Genomic DNA, 20424 nt, shown 5'->3' with positions numbered 1-20424 from the left:
TAAGCCAATTAATTCCTGAAACCTGTTATTTCACTGCAGTAATAAAGTTGAAAAAAGAAATGGTGGTTGAGGGGAACTCCTCTCTCCTCCAGCAGTTTCACTGGGAATGAAAGTAGGTAATGATGGAAAAATGTTCAGCCCATTTCCTACAAGCAGGCAGATAGAAACTAGATGTATTCTCTTGACACTACTTCTAAGGACAGCCACATTACAAAGGAGAATTTCTAAAAATAAGTCTGTGAAATCTGGGAGCACCTCCCTTCACAGATAAAATTTATTCTCTGACAAGTCAGTTTCTTGCTTACAATGAGTGTCTGCCCACACGTACAGATCTGTAAGCTTTGTCCACACAAGCCATTAGAAAGCTGTTAAAAGTTTGGGCCTGTTTATATGTTTTCCTGCAACATTTAAGACAACTGTCATCTCAAGTGTGTGCTGTTGTGGGCAAGAGGAGGCGCCTGGAGATCTGCAGACGTTGAGGTCGTTTTTCCTATTGATCCCTTCAGCTCTTATCAGGCACTTTGGTTGGACTACAGGAGAAAATCCAACACCACTGTTTGTACAGGCATTTTATTGCCTGCTAAGCATTTAGTGCATGTCATATATCTCAGTGTCAATTAACTGTTTTTCTCAGAGCCTTGAGTTAACTAATTAACTATATTTCTGGAAGAAGAAGCAGGGAGAAGTGAGCAAATCAGCCAGTGCTGACAGTACAACAGAGGGAACTCCTGCAGATGGTTTCACAGTCCTGTCCACCAAAAGCCTGTTTCTTGGCCAGAAGGTATGATCCTGCATTTTTATAAATTAATACCTATTTTTCTGTGCTGCTTAGGGAACAGCCCCCTCCTCCTCCCCCCTTTTCCACAAAACATCTAGGTACAATGGACATTTCCCCACTGAGCAATCGAGGAGATGTGTGATATCAGTTTTCTCATCAAAGAAATTCTCTGAAACAACTTCTAGAGCATTTTAAACAGTACATAAATAAGTCTTCATGTGGCTACATAATTAAATACTTAATTAGAAGGAAAGCCTGTGTGCTTGTAATCTATCTCTTTCATAAACAACATAATTGTTACAGATAAGGATCTGCCAAAGAGATTATTCTAAGCATAAAATGTATTTTTTCCAACAGTCAGCCCACTTCATTGCTGATGTAAATGATTTACAGGTTTTTATCAAAACCTATTTTAGACATTTGTTCATAATAATGTTCTTATGCTGTGTTCTGCTTTGTGATTTACAGAAGTTAATGTTGTGTAATAATGAATGATGCTTTTATGAAAAGCTAGAGATCAACAATTCTTTTTTTCCCTGTGAATATGATTTGGGATGTGGGTTGGTTTAATACAAATACATATCTGCTTAAAGAGGATCCATTTAAAGAGATGAGTCATTAAATTAATTTGGTCTTTTATCCTGATACCTGCCTTTAATATGTGATGCAAAATTTTCTTAAGTAAAACTGCATCTTTCTGCTGTCATTCAATAATCCAATCATTGTGTTGTAAGCCATAAAAGATGAGCCATTGTCCATTGTGGAATGTAACTCCTCTGACTCATTTTTATTTCATAATGAGGTTGTTCTCCATTTATCCTCCTGTTTGTTTGCCAAGTAACATGCATGAGAGTAACATTCTTTTCAATACCTCTGATTTTCCACATTTAATTTTACAGCTACAGCTAGGTGGCTGGTTTGGTAGGGTTGGTTTTTATTTTACTCCTATTAAGGGGGTGGTTTTTCAAAAACATTTTGATGACTAAATTAGAACCCAAAATTTATAGTCTGCATTACTGTTTCAAGAAAGCAAGTAATGTCAGACCTCTGGAGCTGATTTTGAGCTCATTTTAGTTACCAAACCTGTAATAAGACCTAGTGTTGTGTTCCAGCAAGACTGACCCAGCAAATCAGTGGGGCTTTGCTGTTGGGCTCAGTGGAAGAAAATCATGAACTCCAGGACTGCTTTAAGCTGTGGTGGGCAAAGCCAGTGTCTGTTGTACAGCTTCCCAGTGAGTCCCAATACTGGGGAATGGACTTTCTGCCTTTCTCATTCACTTGAGTCCAGCCTCCTGAGAAAATTGCTGGTGTGACACTTCCATCCCTGCACTGGGTCCTTGTCCATTAGCCCTGCACATGAGAGGGACCAGGTGTCAGCATTTTGTTGTAACACATAATGAAAAGAGAAATTAAAAGAAAATGCAAACCTGTTTGTCTCCTGTGAGGGAACACTCCAAATCAAACAGATCATGTTCTGAGGGTTAGAGAAGGCATTTGAAGAATTGCTGCTGAGATAAATCAATCAGGATCTTTCAAACCTTCTGTGTCATTCTTGAACACCTTTCCAGTACATCTGTTTGGTTTGCAAAACCATTATCTGCCAGATCAGAAAATCCTTTGCTAAGTGCAGAGAAGAAAGAAAACAATCTTGGTTTTGATATCACACCATTCATAAGTGTTTAATGGAAAAAATGTTGTTCTTAGCTCCATGTTTATGGAAGGTAAGGAACTTATTTGCAAGAGCAGCTCTTCATCCTTCTAATAACCCTAAATTTAATTTGATGCAAAAACCACAATGAGAATGTTGCAAATCTGGGTATTGTTCAGTTTTTAAAATTACAGTTATTGCATTAAATGTTTAGGTAACTGCTGACATTCAGCTGGAAATTCTTAGAGGTCATGAAATGGCAAAGAATCCTTCAGTTATACCTGTAAAAGTTTATTAGTGCCACATTAATTATTAAGATCTAGTTAATAAATATGTAAATGATTGCACATCCACAAGTGACATCCCAGTGGAAATGTGGCATTGTGCACATTGAGTAGTTTGTTTTTCCTGAGAGTATTACAAAGTAGAGGCAGAGTTGTAGGAACTCAAACCTAAGCTTTAAGGTTTGGACTTTCCAAAAGACCTCAGCTTTTGGTTTGCACTAGGTATCTTCAGTTTTCAGTATGAGACTCATACCAGAAAAAGCTTCAAGGCTTTTAAGGTAGTTTTGTCTGAAATTAGAAATGCCAGGCTTAGCTTAGAAAATATTCGTGGATGTGCTAAGTGCCATCTGCATTTTATCTAATTAATATTTAATTGAAATGTTACCTCAAGTTATGTCCATTCTTTGTTGCACATGTATATGCAAGTTGTGTCTATTTATTTTTTTTCAAAGTGGCCCTTTAGGGGATCACTTCTCCCTAATACAATCTTCATACTGTTGGGTAGTGAAATTGAGCAATTACTCATTGGTGGATTTAATTCCACAGGAAAAATTCTGATTAATTTTTTATTTGTTTTTGGCAATTGAATAGCTAACAGTGCATTGAGCAGTAAATGCAGAATTTAGTAAAATAATACTTAGCTGCCAACACATGCTATCAGTCATGGGCAGCTTTTTAAGCATTTTCTTGTTGTTGCTAAATTGAAACTTTAATTACCAGCTGGCTGTTATGTAAATCCCATATATGAATAGGCTCAGGGATAGATTTAAGGTCCAAAACAAAAACAGTCTGCAGCTGATAGATCTGGGGTAAAAACTTGTAAAGCACAGAATTAGGAATCAAAAAAATCACTTAAAGAATGAGCAAAATATGTTTAGGAACATACATTAATCTCCACAAAACAGTCATGGTGTGTGCATGTGTTTTGCTGTTGTTTTTTTTTAATTTAAAAATTCATTAAGTTTTTTTAACATTTTGGTTTGATTTGATTTGACTGTTTTTTTAAACAGCAGTTGCTTGTAGTCAAACTCAAGACTCAAACTCCAGTATGAATAACTCACCATGTGTGAAGTATTAAAGGATTCCAAGCTATTTGGAAAGGAAGCTTTCTTAGATTTTATTACAAATTCCTGAACAGACACATACTTAAAACAGGGCTGAATTACACTCATTTTTAGTCAGTCACCCTAGTTTGAGGTAACATAGTTTACTCAAGCAACATATGCAAATTATATGAAATTGCAGGCTTTTAAAAAGAGAAAGAAGGTCAATTCATAGAATCAAATGAATGAAATGGAAATATTTTTTTCAGAAAATTTAAATATAGGGATGGTGGCCTCCTTAAATGTCCCATTCACTTGTATGGGTTTCATGGACTGGCTCATATTCCCTGTTAATAAATTAACATACACAAAGAAATGATTTGAAGAGTTAACTTTAAGAATGTGGGCTACAACAAACAAGAGATAAAATTCTGATATGGATGATCTAAAGTGCCATGCCTGAAGATGAATATTATGCTTTGTAGGCTGAGGGCTTTGGATTAAAAGGCAAGCCTGGCCTAACTGCAGCTGGTTGCAGGAATTGCATAAATAAATGAGAGCTTTCTCCTTCATGGTTGCTCTCTGTATCACCCAAACAGCTACTGGAAAAATAACTTAAAATACATATTGTAAACTCAGGCATTGATTATGCTGTAGCTAATGTATTTCCCCAAATGAAAAAGTCTGGAAAATCTTTTGCACTTTTAAAGTATTTAAAGTTTGTCAGTAGTAAACTGGTTCCTGTGAAATCAGACTTCCAACAGAAGCTATGAAGCAGTGTCAAACCTGCTCAAACCCTGGTTAGAAACTTCCCATACCTGCAGTTTTGACCGTTGCCAAGTTTAGCATTCCCATTAGGTTGCATCAAATTGTAGAGTTGGTTTTGTGTTGTGGGTTACATCCTATGAGGAGACCCCCAAACTCTCTTAAGAACAGATAGTGCAGATGTGAGGTCAGTCCCTAGAGCTCTGTGCTGCCTTCTGCAGTTCCCTGTGTGCCTCAGGAGAGAGGAGCAATCTTCCTGTGACTTCAGGAGAAATCCTCCTGATTTAGAACAAGAAAGAAATTGAAAGACATGCTTGAAATATATGGGGATACTTAGAGGAGTAAATGAGCATTAATGGCTGGGTTTAAAAATCTCTGCTTTCATAAGGGACAAAAGGAAGTAAAGCAAACAAAATAAAAACTAGAAGCAATAAGCACGTAATATCATGTGCCTGCTTCTGGTACCTCACCAGACATTGCCAAAGGCTGCAGAACTGTAATGAGGACTGAAGTGCTGTAATACAGAACATGGTGACCACTGATAAGGAAAGAAAAAAAAAACCACATCCCCTTGTTGGGATGGAGGAATTGCTGGAGACAAGTGTCTGCTTTCTCAGAGATAGGCTCGTGTTTGCTGGCTTAAAGAAGGAGCAGCAGCAGCTTTGATCCTGTTTCAGTGCAGAATAGTCCCAGCACATCCCTGTAATTGATGCTTAAGGGATGCTTAGGGTGTCCTTCATCTCTATACTTGGGGAAGAAACAAATACCCTCATTTGATGGCAAAATTAGAATCACAGAATAGTTTGGAAGGGACCTTAAAGCTCATCTCAATCCACCCCCCTGCCATGGGCAGGGACACCTTCCACCAGACCAGGTTGCCCCAAGCCCCATCCAACCTGGCCTTGGACACTTCCAGGGATGTGGCACCCACAGCTTCTCTGGGCAATCTGTGCCAGGGCCTCAGCACCCTCACAGGGAAGAATTTCTTCCTAATATCTAATCTTAACCTCCCCTCCTTCAGTTTAAGGCCATTCCCTTTGTCCTGTCACTAAATGCCCTCATGAAAAGTCCCTATTCAGACTTCTTGTAAGCCCTCTTAGATACTGGATAATAATAAGAATCCCAAATAGTGATCAGTGTAAAACCAAAATAGAGCTTACTAGTTGGTACATTCATATTCTCCCAGTATGAACAATGTTTGAGTCTTGTGTTTGAATGTGTTTGGGCTAATACCCCTTGATGACCTGCCTTTTATTTTGCATATTTGTTTGCAGTGATGCTATCTCCATCTGTGTTGCAAAGCTCACTTTTCTGCAGCTTCTCTGTGATTTCCCAGCTGTCCTGTTATTTCCCACCTCATGCTTTTCTTTTCAGCTGAACCTTATTCACAGTGAAATCAGTAATTTAGCCGGCTTCGAGGTGGAGGCCATTATCAATCCTACCAATGCTGACATTGACCTTAAAGATGACCTAGGTAAATGGGGCATGGGTTGACACAACTAACGGTCACATGGAAATTATGGAACCCAGAATTTACTCTCTAGGGCTTCATACCTTTAATCAGAGCAGAAATTCAAATCTTGCAGGTCCTGCTTTGTTGAAGAACTATATTCAAAACACTTTTTGACCAATTCTGAACACTTGCAGCTATTGCTAGTCTTCAAGCTGATTTCAGTTCAAAAATTTTAAATTCTTTTCCATAATGATCATATGTGACTGTTAGCTATTTTGGGGGGTTTCTTATTTGGATACTTTGAGGACTAAAATACTTTTTTGTCAGGTTTTTCTCAAAATAAGCAGTTTCTCCATTCTACCTGCAATCCGAGGGGTTTTATTTCAATACTTAGAGTAGGCTTAAAAATTTTGGAAAGGGCTTATTACTTTATTAGTTGTCCCCAAATCTTACATACCTTGATTTGATATTTAATTTAGTCAAGAATTTGTTTCCATTATGTTTCAATTCTTCCCTGTCACTTTTACATTCAGCTGGAAACAAATACTGATATTATACCAAGAGTTAACTATCATGGGTGGAGAATCACTTTTGAAGCTTTTCTCTTGTTTCAGATTGATAAGAAATCAAAAAATCCTTCTTTAATAGAAGTTTTTTCTTCAACAAAACAAAAATTGTCTTTCATGCATTATGTCTGCATTCCCTTCTTATTTGAGTAGACTTGTTGCTGTCTTTTTTTGAAACTTTCTTAATGAAATACAACCCATAATTCTAATACTGCTGCATTTCCTATGGGAATGTAGAGAAGTAACTTCACAAGAAAAAAGGTCTAAGAAGGCTAATTTTTATATCAGTCTTTCTTAGAAATACATATATTTCTGCAAGTATCTTAGCCATTCCAGCACATAATTAAAAATATGCCTTACTTTTAAACTCTAACAAACAATTATTTGTATTCTTAAAGCAAATTCTGTACAACCCTGGCTGCAAATACATGTGAAGGAAACTGGCATTTTTAGAAACAAAATGATGAATGGCTTTACATATGAAAATCAATGGCTGTCAGCTTATTAGTGCTGACAAAATGGAGAAACTAATTATTTTGTCTTGATGATCCTGAATTTCTCTTTTTGAAACAGATTCCATATTTTAATGTCATGCTCTGTGGGGAACTGGTTGTTCTAGGTTTCTGCAAAGTGAAATGGGGCATTAGCTGATTTTAAAACTTTGGAAATGATCTCATGTGATTGCTCTGACCTGTCATTTTAACATTTATTTGATCATGTCATACTCAATATTCCTCCTCCTGCTCCCTACACCCCTTTCTCTACACACACCTGCACACACAACTCAGCATACTCCTTTGGCGCAAGGTTTGGAGATGGAAAGGTAGGAAAATATGGACGTTGGTACATGTGTAAATGTAGAGCCTGTGCTGGGTCTCTGTCCAACGTGGTTGATATACATCTGTTTACCTGTTGTAGTTGCAAGTTGTACAGGCTGACATTGCCACGATCGACAGTGATGCTGTCGTTCACCCGACAAACTCTGACTTCTACACCGGTGGTGAAGTAGGTAATGGCAAGTTCAGTGCTGCAGTTCGTATGTGTGTGCATGGTCAGCAGCCACCAGCTTGTTGTAGCTATGCAGATCTGCATTCATTTCTCACTTCCAGCAGTCCCCACTGATCCTAACAAGAAATGAATTTTTACAAACCTAGTGGGCATTTTTGGTTTTTGTTGCCAAATCAGCCTTTCAGAAGTAATCATGGAGTGCACCACCAAAATTGAAGTGCAGGAACAGTGCGTTAAATGCAGGCACGTGACCAAGGAAAAGGAATTACAACATTGTTGGTCTGACAAGTGCCTGGTTTGAATGTGGTTTGATTCTTGATCTTTAGATTTTAACCAGTTCCAGTGCACCCTCTATGCCAAGTTTCAGATGTTCATATCTGGATCCACAGGCTGGATCTAACCTATTTGTATTTTCCAAACTCTTAAGTTTATCCTTACGGACCGATGACCTTCCTAGCCCTGCTCCACGGTCCTCACACCCACAAGCCCGGGCTCGGGCCGCACACACATCGGTCACCTGAGCTACAAGGATGAGAGAAGGCATGACAGGAAACAGGACAGACCTCTTAATTCAGCCATCTTAACTGTCCCTTGAGTAACTCTTCTCCTAGCCCTTCTCTTACCCCTCTCATATACAGAATTTTGAAGGATTTTATAAAAGGATAGAAGTACTTTGATTGAACTGCCTTGGTAATTTGAGAAGGCAAATCAGAACTTGGGCCAAATGTAGAAGCTGCTGGCTGGCAGTGCTTAAGAACAAGTCAGCTGATCCCAGCCTCTGTTCTGCATCTCGTCTTGACCTCACCATCGCTGTGAGAATGGACTCCCCCCATGCCTGAGGCCTTGTTTTCAGTACTGACTTGGAGGAACACATGTCCTGCACCACCTGTTTTTTCTGAAAGGGCTGTATTCTGAGTAACAAGCAGAGAAATATAGCTCTGGTTGACCTGCTGGGGCAGAAGCACTGTGACTTTGCTGGCTAAATAATATGCAGAGTGTCATAGTAGCCTGTACCTGAAGAATATGCTTCCAAAGTCTGTCAGACCCATTTAGCCAATGTGCCTGTCTCCTACCCTGTGACAAAGAAATGCTTTGCTACTCTGCAAAGAAAATTGTCTCTTGAAGTTGGACTGCTCATTCCTTAGTGTAGGTTCCTGTTGCCTCTGACTGCTGTAAGAAAGAATAGAAGTGCACAAATGCTTAGCTTCCAATGATTAACTTTTACCCATCTAAATTTTTTTTTAATTTTTTGTTGGTTTTTTTCCCTAACAATTTAAGTGTATTGGGGGCTTATCCTGAGAATTTTAGAGCCTAAATTTCTGCTAACGCTGTTTTCAACACTGATACCAATGCCTGCTTGGAAAGCATGAGATAATGATCTTATTCTCATGGGAGTGACACATATTTATGCTTGTGAGCAAAAAAGCTACTAACCTTGAAGCTGTGAAGCAAGACTTCCCTCAAGAAACTTGCTAGTGTAGTGGAAAATAGTTAAATACAGTCTGTCCTTTGCCAGATTAAGCTAATTTACAACATAGATGTCAAGTATGATTTCAATATAAACCCTCACTATTAATCAGAAAAAGAGCATAATTGAGGAGTAAATGCAGAATATTTCACTCATTCATACCAAATATTACTTTTTCTCTTCTTTGTACCAGATCTGCAAGAAGAGAGCTCAGTGGAATAAACTGACATGGTTGTTCATTGCTTTTAATTATAAATTAATTCCCACTAGAAGGGAAAAAGCTGATCCTTCTGGATTGAATTAAACCAAACTAGGCTAAATTCCATTAAATGTACAACAGCTTTGCAATGGCAAAGAAATGACCTACTTAATAGAAGTTTGCTGTTCCTAGGTTCTGCACAAGGCTTAATTATGTTTCCCCTTGAAACAAGAGAAATTAAGGATTATGAATGTCATGGTTTTAGGACTGATCAGAGTCCATGGACTCATGGGGAATATAACTGGCATATATATAAATATAAATAGGAATGATATGGAAATATATGCAACAAAAACATAACTAGAATGGAAGGCTGTTCATTCCCTCCCCATCCCCTCTCAGTCAGAGTGATTTTATAAGACCCTGAAGTCAGCCACATCTGCTGGATGGGCTCAGCAAAGGGCACAGGCTGTTGTGCTTTACTCACTGCCTTTGAAGGGCAGAGTGCTTCCATGCACCTGAGTGCTGCTCTGGATCTCCTTTCCCAGCACTCTCCTAAGACACCTTGCTGCTACCAATAAAGCCATTACTGTCTTTTCTAAGAGATTTGTAAGGTGATCCTCCCACTCAGTTGCACTGGGATAGGCAACTTGAAGTTCAGGAAATCCTTAGGAGTTTGGCTGAAGTATTTATATTTAAAAGCTTAAATGAGCACAAACAGCAAATTACACTCTGACCTACACAGTGTGACCTTGCAATCCAGTTTTTGGCAAACCCTGTTGTGAACTGGTTATGAAAAAGCCAAAGAAAAGGCATAGCTTTTTTAATTGTCCTCAGCTTTTGTACCCCAAAAGCAATAAACTCCCACAAACAAAATAGACTCAGGGTCACAGAGTCAGTTTTTGAATGGAAAACAAATGCATTGTTTTCAGCTTTTCAGTTTGGAAGAAATTTAGCAAAACCAAACAAAAGCATCTTGCAGTCTTCTTGGTTCCTAGAGCTATATAACCTGATTTAGTAACTGGAATCTTGGAGGAGGGACTCTGCTTCCTAGAGCATATAGTATGTGCACTTCCATCAGAAATTGCATTTTTTTCTTTCTTCATCAGTGGAAGTAAGGGGTGTCACCAAATAAATGTCTAGATCTTTAGAGATCCTAGTTCTGAACTTTTGGAAATCAGTTTTCAAAGCAATATCTCAAATCAGAGCCTTTATGATATCACTGCTTTTTATTTATCTACCTTTATAATTAATATGCACAGTGCAAAATTATGTGGGATGCTTATGTAGTTAGGAAAATGCTTTCTTGGGCTGTTTTTTCTTTCATTAATATTTAAAACTAGAGCTGCAAAATAAGATCTAAACCATTTAGTGATGGACTGCCTTTGTAAACAGCATACCTTTTGGTTGCCCTGACACACTGCACAGCTCTTCTCCTCCCAGAATAACTTTGTCCAGCTCCTTAGTTGTAGTTAGAGAAGTTCATTGGAGGAATGTGTTCCTTAGAGATTCTCCTTATTTCTGAGGCTCTTCCTCTTGGTTAAAGGTGGCTCAACAAGCTGGGCAGTTACCAAGTAAAGCAGCCCGCTGCACTCACGAGACTGTTTCATTCCTGGGGCCACCTGTTGGGGTCAGGGACCAAGATCAGGTGAGTTTCAAATTCTTATTGTGGCAAATGGCTCTTTAAAACAATTTGTAAGAGAAGAGGGGAAATGAATCCTAGGGGAAGGAATTACAAACCTTCAACCACTGTTGAGCTAGCACATTCTTCTGGAACATTTCACACTAAGAGATGCTCATGAAAAGGAAGGAGGTAGGGATGTCATGTCAGATGTTTCTTGACAGTAAATTCAAGTCTGAGAATGTTAGCAAGGGATACCAGTGTGAGGTTTTTGGGTTGTTAGGGTTGTCTTTTTGTTCTTTCTGTTGTTGTTGTTGTTGTTTTTAATGACTAGCTAATTCTCAAGTCCCAAAAGGTTTAGATCTTACTTTGCAGTCCCCAAAAAATGTTTGGGCAGAAAACTCTAGAGTGATGTAACAAAAGCGAATGATGAGTCACGTGTCTGCTGAAATCAGAGGAGTAAACTAACAATTCTCTGTTCAGGGAGCACTTTGGAAAAGAAAGGTGGCAAGGAGTTTGTGGAAGCCGTCATTGAGCTCCGCAAAAAGAACGGGCCGCTGGACATAGCCGGAGGTGAGGCTGCGCTTCGGGACCCCCACCCAGAGCCCTGTGGCAGCTCAGCCAGCCCAGCTCCCCCTGCAGCACTGCTGGGCTCTGCTGCCTGCAGGCAGCTCCCAAGGGCTGTGTGTTTGTATTCTCCACAGTTAAACTGCACACACTGCATCTTAAGTAACCTTTACCTAAGCACCTGGGAAATGGGCAGTGCTGTAGTGTTACAGTAGAGCCAGGCTGTTCACAGGTATGTGCATGCACACTCAGTGTTGATCATTAAGGGCACAGTTCAGAAAAGCAATTAATGAGATGCTTATTTTTGAGTCCAACTCTGTTAAACATCTGCTTTGCTGAAATGCCGCTGACTTTCACTGAACTTAAGCATGTGCCTAAAGTTCAGCATCTGCTTGGGTACTTAGTTCAATCAGTGCCAAAATCATCACTATAAAAGCTTATGACTTTTTGATGCCTAGTTATCAAAATTTATGTAATCTCAGAGAAAAATCTACTATGTGAGTAATAAAGTTTGATAATGGCAATATATAATTTTACACCATCTGTGAAATTGCTGATCCATGTTGTTCATATAGAAGGCTGATTCTGCCATCTGTGTTTATGCTATAAAAATAAATACAGTGTGCACAGTTTTGTAAACGAATCCTAACTACAGCCGAAGGGGAGATGTAAGAATTCAGCTCTGACAGGAAAAATTACAACTGTTTACTTCTGGAGCTTAATACTTTGGGGGTTTCTCCCTCACTTTTTAAAAATTTTAATAAGTTTTTCTTGGAATTTTTGCTCTGCGAAAATATGCAGAATCAATTACTCACTTTTTTCTTTTTACTAACTTCTGTACAAGATTGCTTACCAGCCCAGACCAAACTGCTCCAAATAGGTGGGAAGTTGAAAAGAAAAGTTTCTTTTTCTCAGCTGTTAGTGCATCCCTCAGATCTGGGGGTTGCTCCAGTCTTACTCCAGGGCAGCTCTGCACTGCACTGGGATAAACTCGCTGTTAGGGACTTGTTGAAGGACTCTAGAAGAGAGCTAATACATCAGTTTTTCAATCCTAAATGTAGCCAGGGTTCAGATTTCTCAATTCTATTGGCATCCCTTTAATCTCCCCATAACCAGAATGCTTACCTGGAACGTGACACAGGCTAAGTCCATAGTTGGCTTTATCGTTCTTACTTCCCATTTCAGTGCATTTGCATTTGAAGTAAAGGACAGCTGCTCTTGGTAATGAACAGTTGTCCTCATCAGAATCCTAATGAGTTAATTAATGACTACCCTGGAAAACACTCCCTGAGAAATATTGAAGTTGGCCATGTGTATCAATACAGTATTTTATTCTCTCAGGGTGAGGATGATATCCACATTTCACATCTGACTAGAGATATGTCAGCTGCTCTTAATAGATTTTTCTTGGATTTATGATGCATTCTGAATCTGCCAACATTTTAGTTGCACATTATGACAAATTAACATTGCCTAACACTGAGGCTATTCAACATGTTGGGACTCTGCAAAGTCATAAGAACATAAATGCTTGTGCTTCCATTGTCCTTCAAAATGTTCTGGTCAAGCCCTGGTCAGGATCCATATGACAAAGTCTATTTTCTCTTTCCTGCAGGAGCCATGAGATAGTATCCACATGTGATGATCATGTGCCAAGAGTTACCTCTACTATACTTAAATAGCAAAATGCCTCATAAACATTCCAGAATGGAATAGAGGTTTTCTATAAGCGTCTCTGTAAACCTGATTTTTTAATTTTTTTTTAAAAACTTGCTGGTATTTTTATTATGGTTTTGTGAAGCCATAAGTTACCATTTTATACTGACACTTTTGTGGGGTATTTTAGGGGCTGACTCTCTGTGAAGGCTCACTGCATGTTCTTGTGAGATTTCAGATAGATGTTTTTCTTCCCTCAGCTTGTGATTAGGGTGGCTTGCTTCCCCCCACCTTTTTTTTTTTTTTTTTTTTAAACAAACCAAAGTTACAACTTTTTATTTGCAACCACAGCCCAGTGAGTTCGGAAGTGACAGAGATCCTCCTCCCCTGGCTTCTGGCAGGCAGAGCACAGTCTGTTGTTGCTCTGTGATGGGGAGTGGTGAACCCAGAGTGTGTTCTCCTGCAGAGACTGAGGCCTCTCATCTGGAGAATCCCTGCCTGTCAGCAGTTTGTAGGCAGGGTCTGCTGCATCTTCTTAGTCCCCACATGTCCATGGTAATATTGTGGTGATAAGATATGATTAGCATAGTAAAATTCTTTTTCATTTCTTTGTACATACAAGGCTTGGCCTGTTGTTACACAAACAATGTGAATCAAACATGGCAAATCTGTAAATGCATCCTCTACACCCCTCTCTGTCAAGAATGTGATGAAAGAGGGAAACTAAGCCCAGCATTGTTCAAGTGATCTTGTATGACCCATACACAGAAAAGCTAAAATAAGGCCAGGCCCGAAGTCTTGAAATCACACAAAATGTCTTCATTATAGTTATTCAGAGACAAAGCTGGAAATAATGCCAGAATCTTAATTCACCTCTTTTCCCTCCTTCCTTTGGGGTTTGCAGAGCACTAGGAGCTCTGAGCTGCTCCACTTTGGGCTGGGGTATGATCAGAAGCCAGCTGAACTCTCTGTACATTTAGCAGGAGTAGCTGAAGGTCACCAGAGTGTAACTCCTTGTGCCTGTCCAGCATCCTGGTATTTACTCTATCTCTGCAGTAAACCCAACCAAAGCAAGACCATCCCTTGTTTGGGTTTGGGTTCCATCAGATACTGCCCTTCTCCTTACCCAATCCTAAGTATAAATGTGCTTCCTTTGATGTCAGCCACGAATTCTTGCTCTCTCTCAAATAAGCTTGATCCTAGCTATGATTTATAAATTATCACAGCAAAATGCAGCTGGAAATGAAAAACACAAAGTCTCTGTAATCATGTTATATTTTAAGGCTGTGTGATTTGTGATTTATAATCTAAAACATTCTCGAGGGCTAAGGGAATGTCTGTTGATTGTTTGCTGTTGTAATCACATGTACACTCCTTTAATCCTAAAGAGAGGAAGGTAATGATGTTTCATTTTCAATTCTTCCTAGCTGTTGTCAGTGCTGGCCATGGACTGCCTGCAAAATTTGTGATCCACTGTAATAGCCCAGGCTGGGGCTCAGACAAATGTGAGGAGCTGCTGGAGAAGACAGTGAAGAACTGCCTGGCTCTGGCTGATGAAAAGAAGCTGAAATCAATTGCATTTCCTTCCATTGGCAGTGGCAGGTAAGGTTGTCAGGCAAACCTGATGCCAAATAGGTCCCATTCTCTAAGTGCCATCTGGTATTCCAGTCCCTTCCCATGTACAAAACACATTGCTGCAATGCTGGCTTTTTTCTTCCTTGTTTGAATCAGTTCCCTAAAAGAAGAGTTTCTTCTAGGTTTGTTCAGGCAGTGCTTGGAGCCTGCAGTGTTTTCCTGAGTACCAGTTGAGTGTTGGCAGATCTCATAGTGATCCCTGCAAATCTTAAAGCATTCAAATGGGATAAAGAGCATAAAATGAACTTTCAAGAGAATGTTAAAAGACTTCTTTCAGACAATCAATTCATTCATATAAATTGGAGATGTGGAAAAGAACATGAAGAAAAGGGGTCTCTTTTGTCTGATTTTAGTGCATAATGAAACTTACCTGTCTTACAATGGCCTGAAGACATGGCTTAGTGTTTGTTTAAGCAGCAAACCTAAAGTGCCTTGATTCTCAGGATTTGCAGAGTCACTTCAAGCTTTTATCCAAAATCCATAAGCTGAATTCCATAGAGTTTACATCATGGGACTATTTCATTAAAAAAAAGGACCTTAAAAACCCTTGCCAAGGTCTTTGAAAGCCTCAATCTAAAGTTCAGGTCCTCTGGCTCTGTGTGCTCAGTGCCTTTGAAAGTCAGATCATGTTCTTAAGGGTCTCAGAGTCTCAGTCCAGACTGACTGCACCTTTAGTCTGAGGCTCCTGGGTTTGGGGTGCAGAGGGAGGTTGGGAACACCTGGCCCTCATTGATGGCTCCGTAGGAAGGCCAAGGGCCAAATCTAGGCTGAATTACACAGTTGTGTCTCTTAACCCTGAGCAACTGACCCTCTTGAGTTTGCCACAAAAGAAGTTGGCTGGTGTACAACAAGAATATTCTTCCCATTGTGCTGTGTTGCAACACTAAATTAATTCTTGCATATTCTGTGGGCTAAGGCAGAAAACAGTGTTTGAGGTTTTGGGTGAATGACAAGAAATAAAAGTTTCATGAGGATGCTAAATTTAAGCAACTTGCATCATAGAACTCTCTAGCTAAGGTTAATTTGCATAGATATCATTTTAGGGAGATAACTTGAGCAAACTTTGCAGAACAGTAGAGAAATACAGCAGGGGGTTCATATTAACTTACTAGATTAGCTGTCAGGGTCACAGGCTGGTCAGTACAAAGAGAAGCTCTGAATCACTCTCTAAGAGAAACTCTATTCCTCCATGGAATAATGTGGAGAGTGCAGAGTGTCTGTGGAATTGGTTATGTAAAAGTGGGACCTTGTAAAGTATCTTCCACACAGCCCTGTCTTTTCTGGATAGCTCCCAGCAAAGAACCATTCCCAGCCCTTGTTGTGAAGTAGATGATTGGTACTGGAAGATGATGAAGTCTTAAACAATCCTCAGGATTCATATTCTGTTCTGAAATTTGGTTACTGACAGGCAGGATCTGGGGCAAGCCCTCCCTTTGGCATATACATGTCATTCTTACTTGAGCCAGTTAAAGTGGTGCTTTTAAAACATGGAGAGGAATCAAAAGGCCTTGAGTAATATATGAGGTTATGTATTTTTCCTTTTTTTTTCCCCCTTAATTAGAGATACTCCAAGTGTAAGTTAATTTTGGAGAGAACATAATATATTCTGACAATACTCTCTACTTGTTTTTATGAAGTCAAAAGCATTAAAAAAGAAAAAAGTAAAGCTTTAAAAGATAACAAATGCCAAAGACACCACATGTATGCAGCTGTTCTAGTACAGGCATCTGTCAAGCAGACATCACCCAATAAACCCACATAAACAGTTTCATTCTCTTTTATAGTTGAGGAATGGGATTACATGAGGGCAGTTCAAATAAATCACGAGGGGAAATAAAATAGCATACTTGTAGCATTCATTGGGCCAGATGCTCAGCTACAGCCAACTTATGGAAAGCACAACTTGGGTTCTGTTCAGAGGTAGCCTGGAGTTCAGTCTGGTAGGGCCAGCAGGAGAAAAGGGAAAGGAGAGTTGGGGATTGAACATGAACTCATCCTCTGAGAAGGGATTTCATTCTGATGCTCTGACTTTGATCTGAATTGACACTGGTTTGGCTAAAGTCCCAAACTGCCTTTTCACAAGAATTTAACTCAGACCCATAGATCAATGCATCAGGCTTCTGTTTCTTGCAGCCCACACATGGCCAGCAGGCCAGCACCTTCCTGCTGATTTTTCTGCTCTCTCTTGTTCCTTTTGGGAGAGGTGTCCTGAGCAATAGATTGTTATCAGCTTGCCTGGCACTGTGCCTTCCTTTCACCTGGCCACTCTTCTTTCCTGTGCCCTGGTGTGACCACCCTGCCAGAACACTTGGAAGTTGTGTGACTTCAGAGGCCCCTGAGAACAGTTCAGAAGCTGTGTGTGTCCCTGGTTTGATCTGCCCTGCATGACAGTTCAGGAGCAAAGTTCCTGGGAGATTTCTGCACTGTATGCCAGGATGCAGCTCTCAAAAGTAACCTGCAAGTACCCAGGTGTGGAAGCTGCTCACTCCTAAGCAGCTCCTGTGTCAAAACTGCTCTCAGATGATTAACTTCCCACACAGCTGATTATCCCTGACCAGCTCATTTGGCTTTGGAATAGTACAGGCTTTGCTTATGATGCTTTTTCCTTTTTTTTTCTCCTTCTTCAATAGAAGAAAAAATCAGGCATTTTCAAAAAAGAAAAAACAGTGTGAGCTATTTCATGCTATCGTTTTTGAAATACCACAAACATTATCTTCAAGACAGCACATACAATATCACATTACAGGCAGGACTGGCATAGAATTGCTCTCTGAAAATGTTTTTTTGATAAGGCAATGTGCAGCAAGTGGGCCAGGACACAGGCAGTTGCCCTTCACATTTGGTGTGTTGCAGCACAAAACAAGAGAGAGATTACAACAGCATTTTACTACCAGTGTGGTGCTTCAGTGAGCGAGTGCTGAGAAATGTTCACCTGTTAGTGCCAGAGGTGGATTTAGCCCAGCTTCCTTGAACTGCTCAGGAAATGCTGAGAAACTCATCTATCTGTGTAATCTGTAAATTATTTGTAGTATTAATAGTGCACACTTCATAATGGGGAGTATTAACTACCAGGGATCTGTAAGTGCACATCAAGGAACCAGGTGATGTTCACCAGGCTCTTTCAGGTTCCTTTTGGCTGCTACCCCTAAGAGAGTGGTCACGTCCCATCACCTTCAGACTGACTGTGGAGTGCACATCACGAGGCTGGGGGAGGGCTCAGGATTTGGCAGGGTAAAGCCATGGTCTGGGTGAGTAGCAGTACTGCAGGAGTAACACAGCAACAAAGTTCAGGTCAGGTTCCAAGCAGTTACCAGCTGTAATTCCAGGAGTTTGCCTTGGTGTATAAAATTCAGATCATAAAGTTCAGGTCATAGTTTTGTTCATACCATTCTACTTGTGCTTGACTTGTTTTAAGAATAGATGAATCTTTCAGACAAAGATTCCTAGATAAAAATGTGAAGAAGTTTTAAGAAAGGTTGTCAGGTTAGGTCCTGTAAAATCCTGTGCTTAGTTACCTTTAGTAGTGGTAAGACCATATTGTACTTTGGGGTTTTTTTATATTTAATATTCTATATCAAGTTCTCTGTCCCTTTTTACTTTTCTTTAACAGTTGCTTTGCTTTCAGGACATGTTTAATTTTGCAGCTCCAACACATACACTGCTTTCTAGAACACAGCAGGCTCTTGGTTTACTTACCTGTTAAATAAGAATAATTGACCCATCAGGTATCATGAGGTTCAACCCAACAGTGTGTGTAGTAGACTCTGTATTCATATTTTAGGAATGCTTCTCTTCTGTTTGAGCATTTTAAGTCTTGCCTAAATCAACAACTTCTAATTCACACTGTAAACACTGGCTTTGCAGCTTTATTTGCTGTGAGGTGTTGGAGAAAAGCTGGAGCCTTCCCTGGGAGGTTAAACCATCAAAAGTTGGTTCAGCAAGTCTTGATTTTCTTTTTTTTTTTTTTTTCTCTCTCTCCTTCTAGAAATGGCTTCCCAAAGCAAACAGCTGCTCAGCTGATCCTGAAAGCCATCTCCAGCTATTTTGTGTCTACAATGTCCTCTTCAATCAAGACTGTGTACTTCGTGCTCTTCGACAGCGAGAGTATAGGGATATACGTGCAGGAAATGGCCAAGCTAGATGCCAACTAAGCCTAGAAAGCTACAGTACCAGCCCCCTCTTCCACCCATCAGCATCCCCAAATCCTTAAATCATTGTGAGGCAGAGCATCCCTTATTTTAAATTTTGCTCATCTAGGAAAAATAAAGGTGGGGGTTTTGTTGTTTTATTTTGGATTTTTTTGTTTGTTTTGTTTTTCCTCTCTAAACTGTTTTATGTTGGCACTGATAGTTGGCATTACTGCTGTTAATGCACTGTTATACCAGGCATTGTCTGAAGTTAGTGTAATCTAGAAGATTTTATAGTTTTATTTTAATGAAGTATGAATTGAAGCAGGAAGCTGTTAGGAGTATGTAGTCTTTTACTTGTGAAAGAAACAGGCCAACCCTATTTTGTAACTGTGTTGTGGTGCTTTATCAATACATCAAGTGGCGTTCCTTTCATTTTTTAAAAGAACAGATGCTATAAACCTAATTTGTGTTTGTTTATTGTCTTAATGATTCTGGAAGAAAAAAATACAGAAACCCTGTTGTCCTTAATTATATTTACAATTTTGAAACTGTGTGAATTGATTTAGTAAAATGTTTGAACTGTTGCTCTTGGTGTACTTGGATTGATTTTTCCTTTAAATCTTTATTTTTTAAGTTCTGAAAAGTTAGCTGTGAGAGGGATGAGAGCAGACCAGAATCAGTGACCTGGAAGCTTGTTTGGAGATGCTGGGCATCTTCCCTGTGCTGGCTGCATGTGAGTGTGCTCAGTGACACTCACACCTGGGATTTTTCCAGACAGTGTTCACCCTTTCCAGTTGCTACTTCAGATCCCGTTCAGAATCTGCTCTAATTGCCTTTTTAGTTTGGGAGGTTGAAGCCTTTTAGATCAAGCAAGGCACAAGATTTTTTGAACTCTTTCCAGTCATCTAATGCTGGCCTGTTTGAAGCTACTTTGTATTTTTTCCAAATATTTATGAGCCCTGTTTGTAGTGGTGGCCCTGTCCTTTGCACAGCTGAAATCCATACCAACATACACTTTATGGAAGCCACTTGGGTTTGTACTTTGAGAAAAAGTTACACTGTTAAAAGCTATTGCATGTGGATGCTGCTCTGAGGGAGGCAGCTCTTCCTTTGAAGTTTTTAGCTGATTTCTAGGTAGGAGGCATACGTTTTCCATCTCTGTTGAAAACTTCATTTACTGATGAAAGAGTATTTCACATCCAGTCTGGATTGGCCCAGAACAACAAGCAGACCAAATCTGACTTTTCAATAAATTCAGAAATACCAAATATTGAAAATGTGTAGCTTGAACTCCTGCAAAAGTTTGGGGTGTTTTTTGTAGAAGCCTTCATGTGTAGAGGAGCAATGGCACCAATAACAAAAGGCAAAATTAAAAAATATAAAATAAAAGTTATATTAAATACATACCCAAATTTAAAAGGAACATAGTAAATTATTTTTGTGCTTCAAATGCATAAAGTGTTTGATCAGAATATGAGCTCAAACTTTAACATTTTTAATGGCCAAAATGCACTTTGTGCATTTCTTAGACAGCAGCTAAAGGGACAGTAAATGAAATAAGGTGCAGTACTTTGGGCATTTAATTGTGAAGCATCTGCTACTG

General features: G+C 39.5%; 1 protein-coding gene across 4 annotated transcripts in view; it reads left to right on the top strand.

Moving 5' to 3' along the window:
- The window catches only part of MACROH2A1 (macroH2A.1 histone), a 43022-nt gene extending 23617 nt beyond the window's left edge, over positions 1-19405 (top strand). The window contains exons 5-9 of one of the 4 annotated variants that reach the window (XM_071443243.1): positions 674-781; positions 7456-7546; positions 11317-11406; positions 14484-14658; positions 18677-19405. In XM_071443243.1, the coding sequence (XP_071299344.1) occupies positions 674-781; positions 7456-7546; positions 11317-11406; positions 14484-14658; positions 18677-18842 (630 nt within the window). In that variant the 3' untranslated portion in view covers positions 18843-19405. Of the gene's footprint in view, positions 1-670; positions 782-5892; positions 5993-7455; positions 7547-11316; positions 11407-14483; positions 14659-18676 lie in introns of all 4 variants that reach the window. The other 3 variants (XM_071443241.1, XM_071443242.1, XM_071443240.1) reach the window with 3 other exon arrangements.
- Positions 19406-20424: the final 1019 nt, after the last annotated feature.

Source organism: Agelaius tricolor, unplaced genomic scaffold (assembly GCF_023055355.1).
Source record: "Agelaius tricolor isolate 1412-34295 unplaced genomic scaffold, bAgeTri1.0.p SCAF_18, whole genome shotgun sequence".
NCBI lineage: Eukaryota > Metazoa > Chordata > Aves > Passeriformes > Icteridae > Agelaius > Agelaius tricolor.
This window is presented reverse-complemented; position numbering and strand designations above follow the sequence as displayed.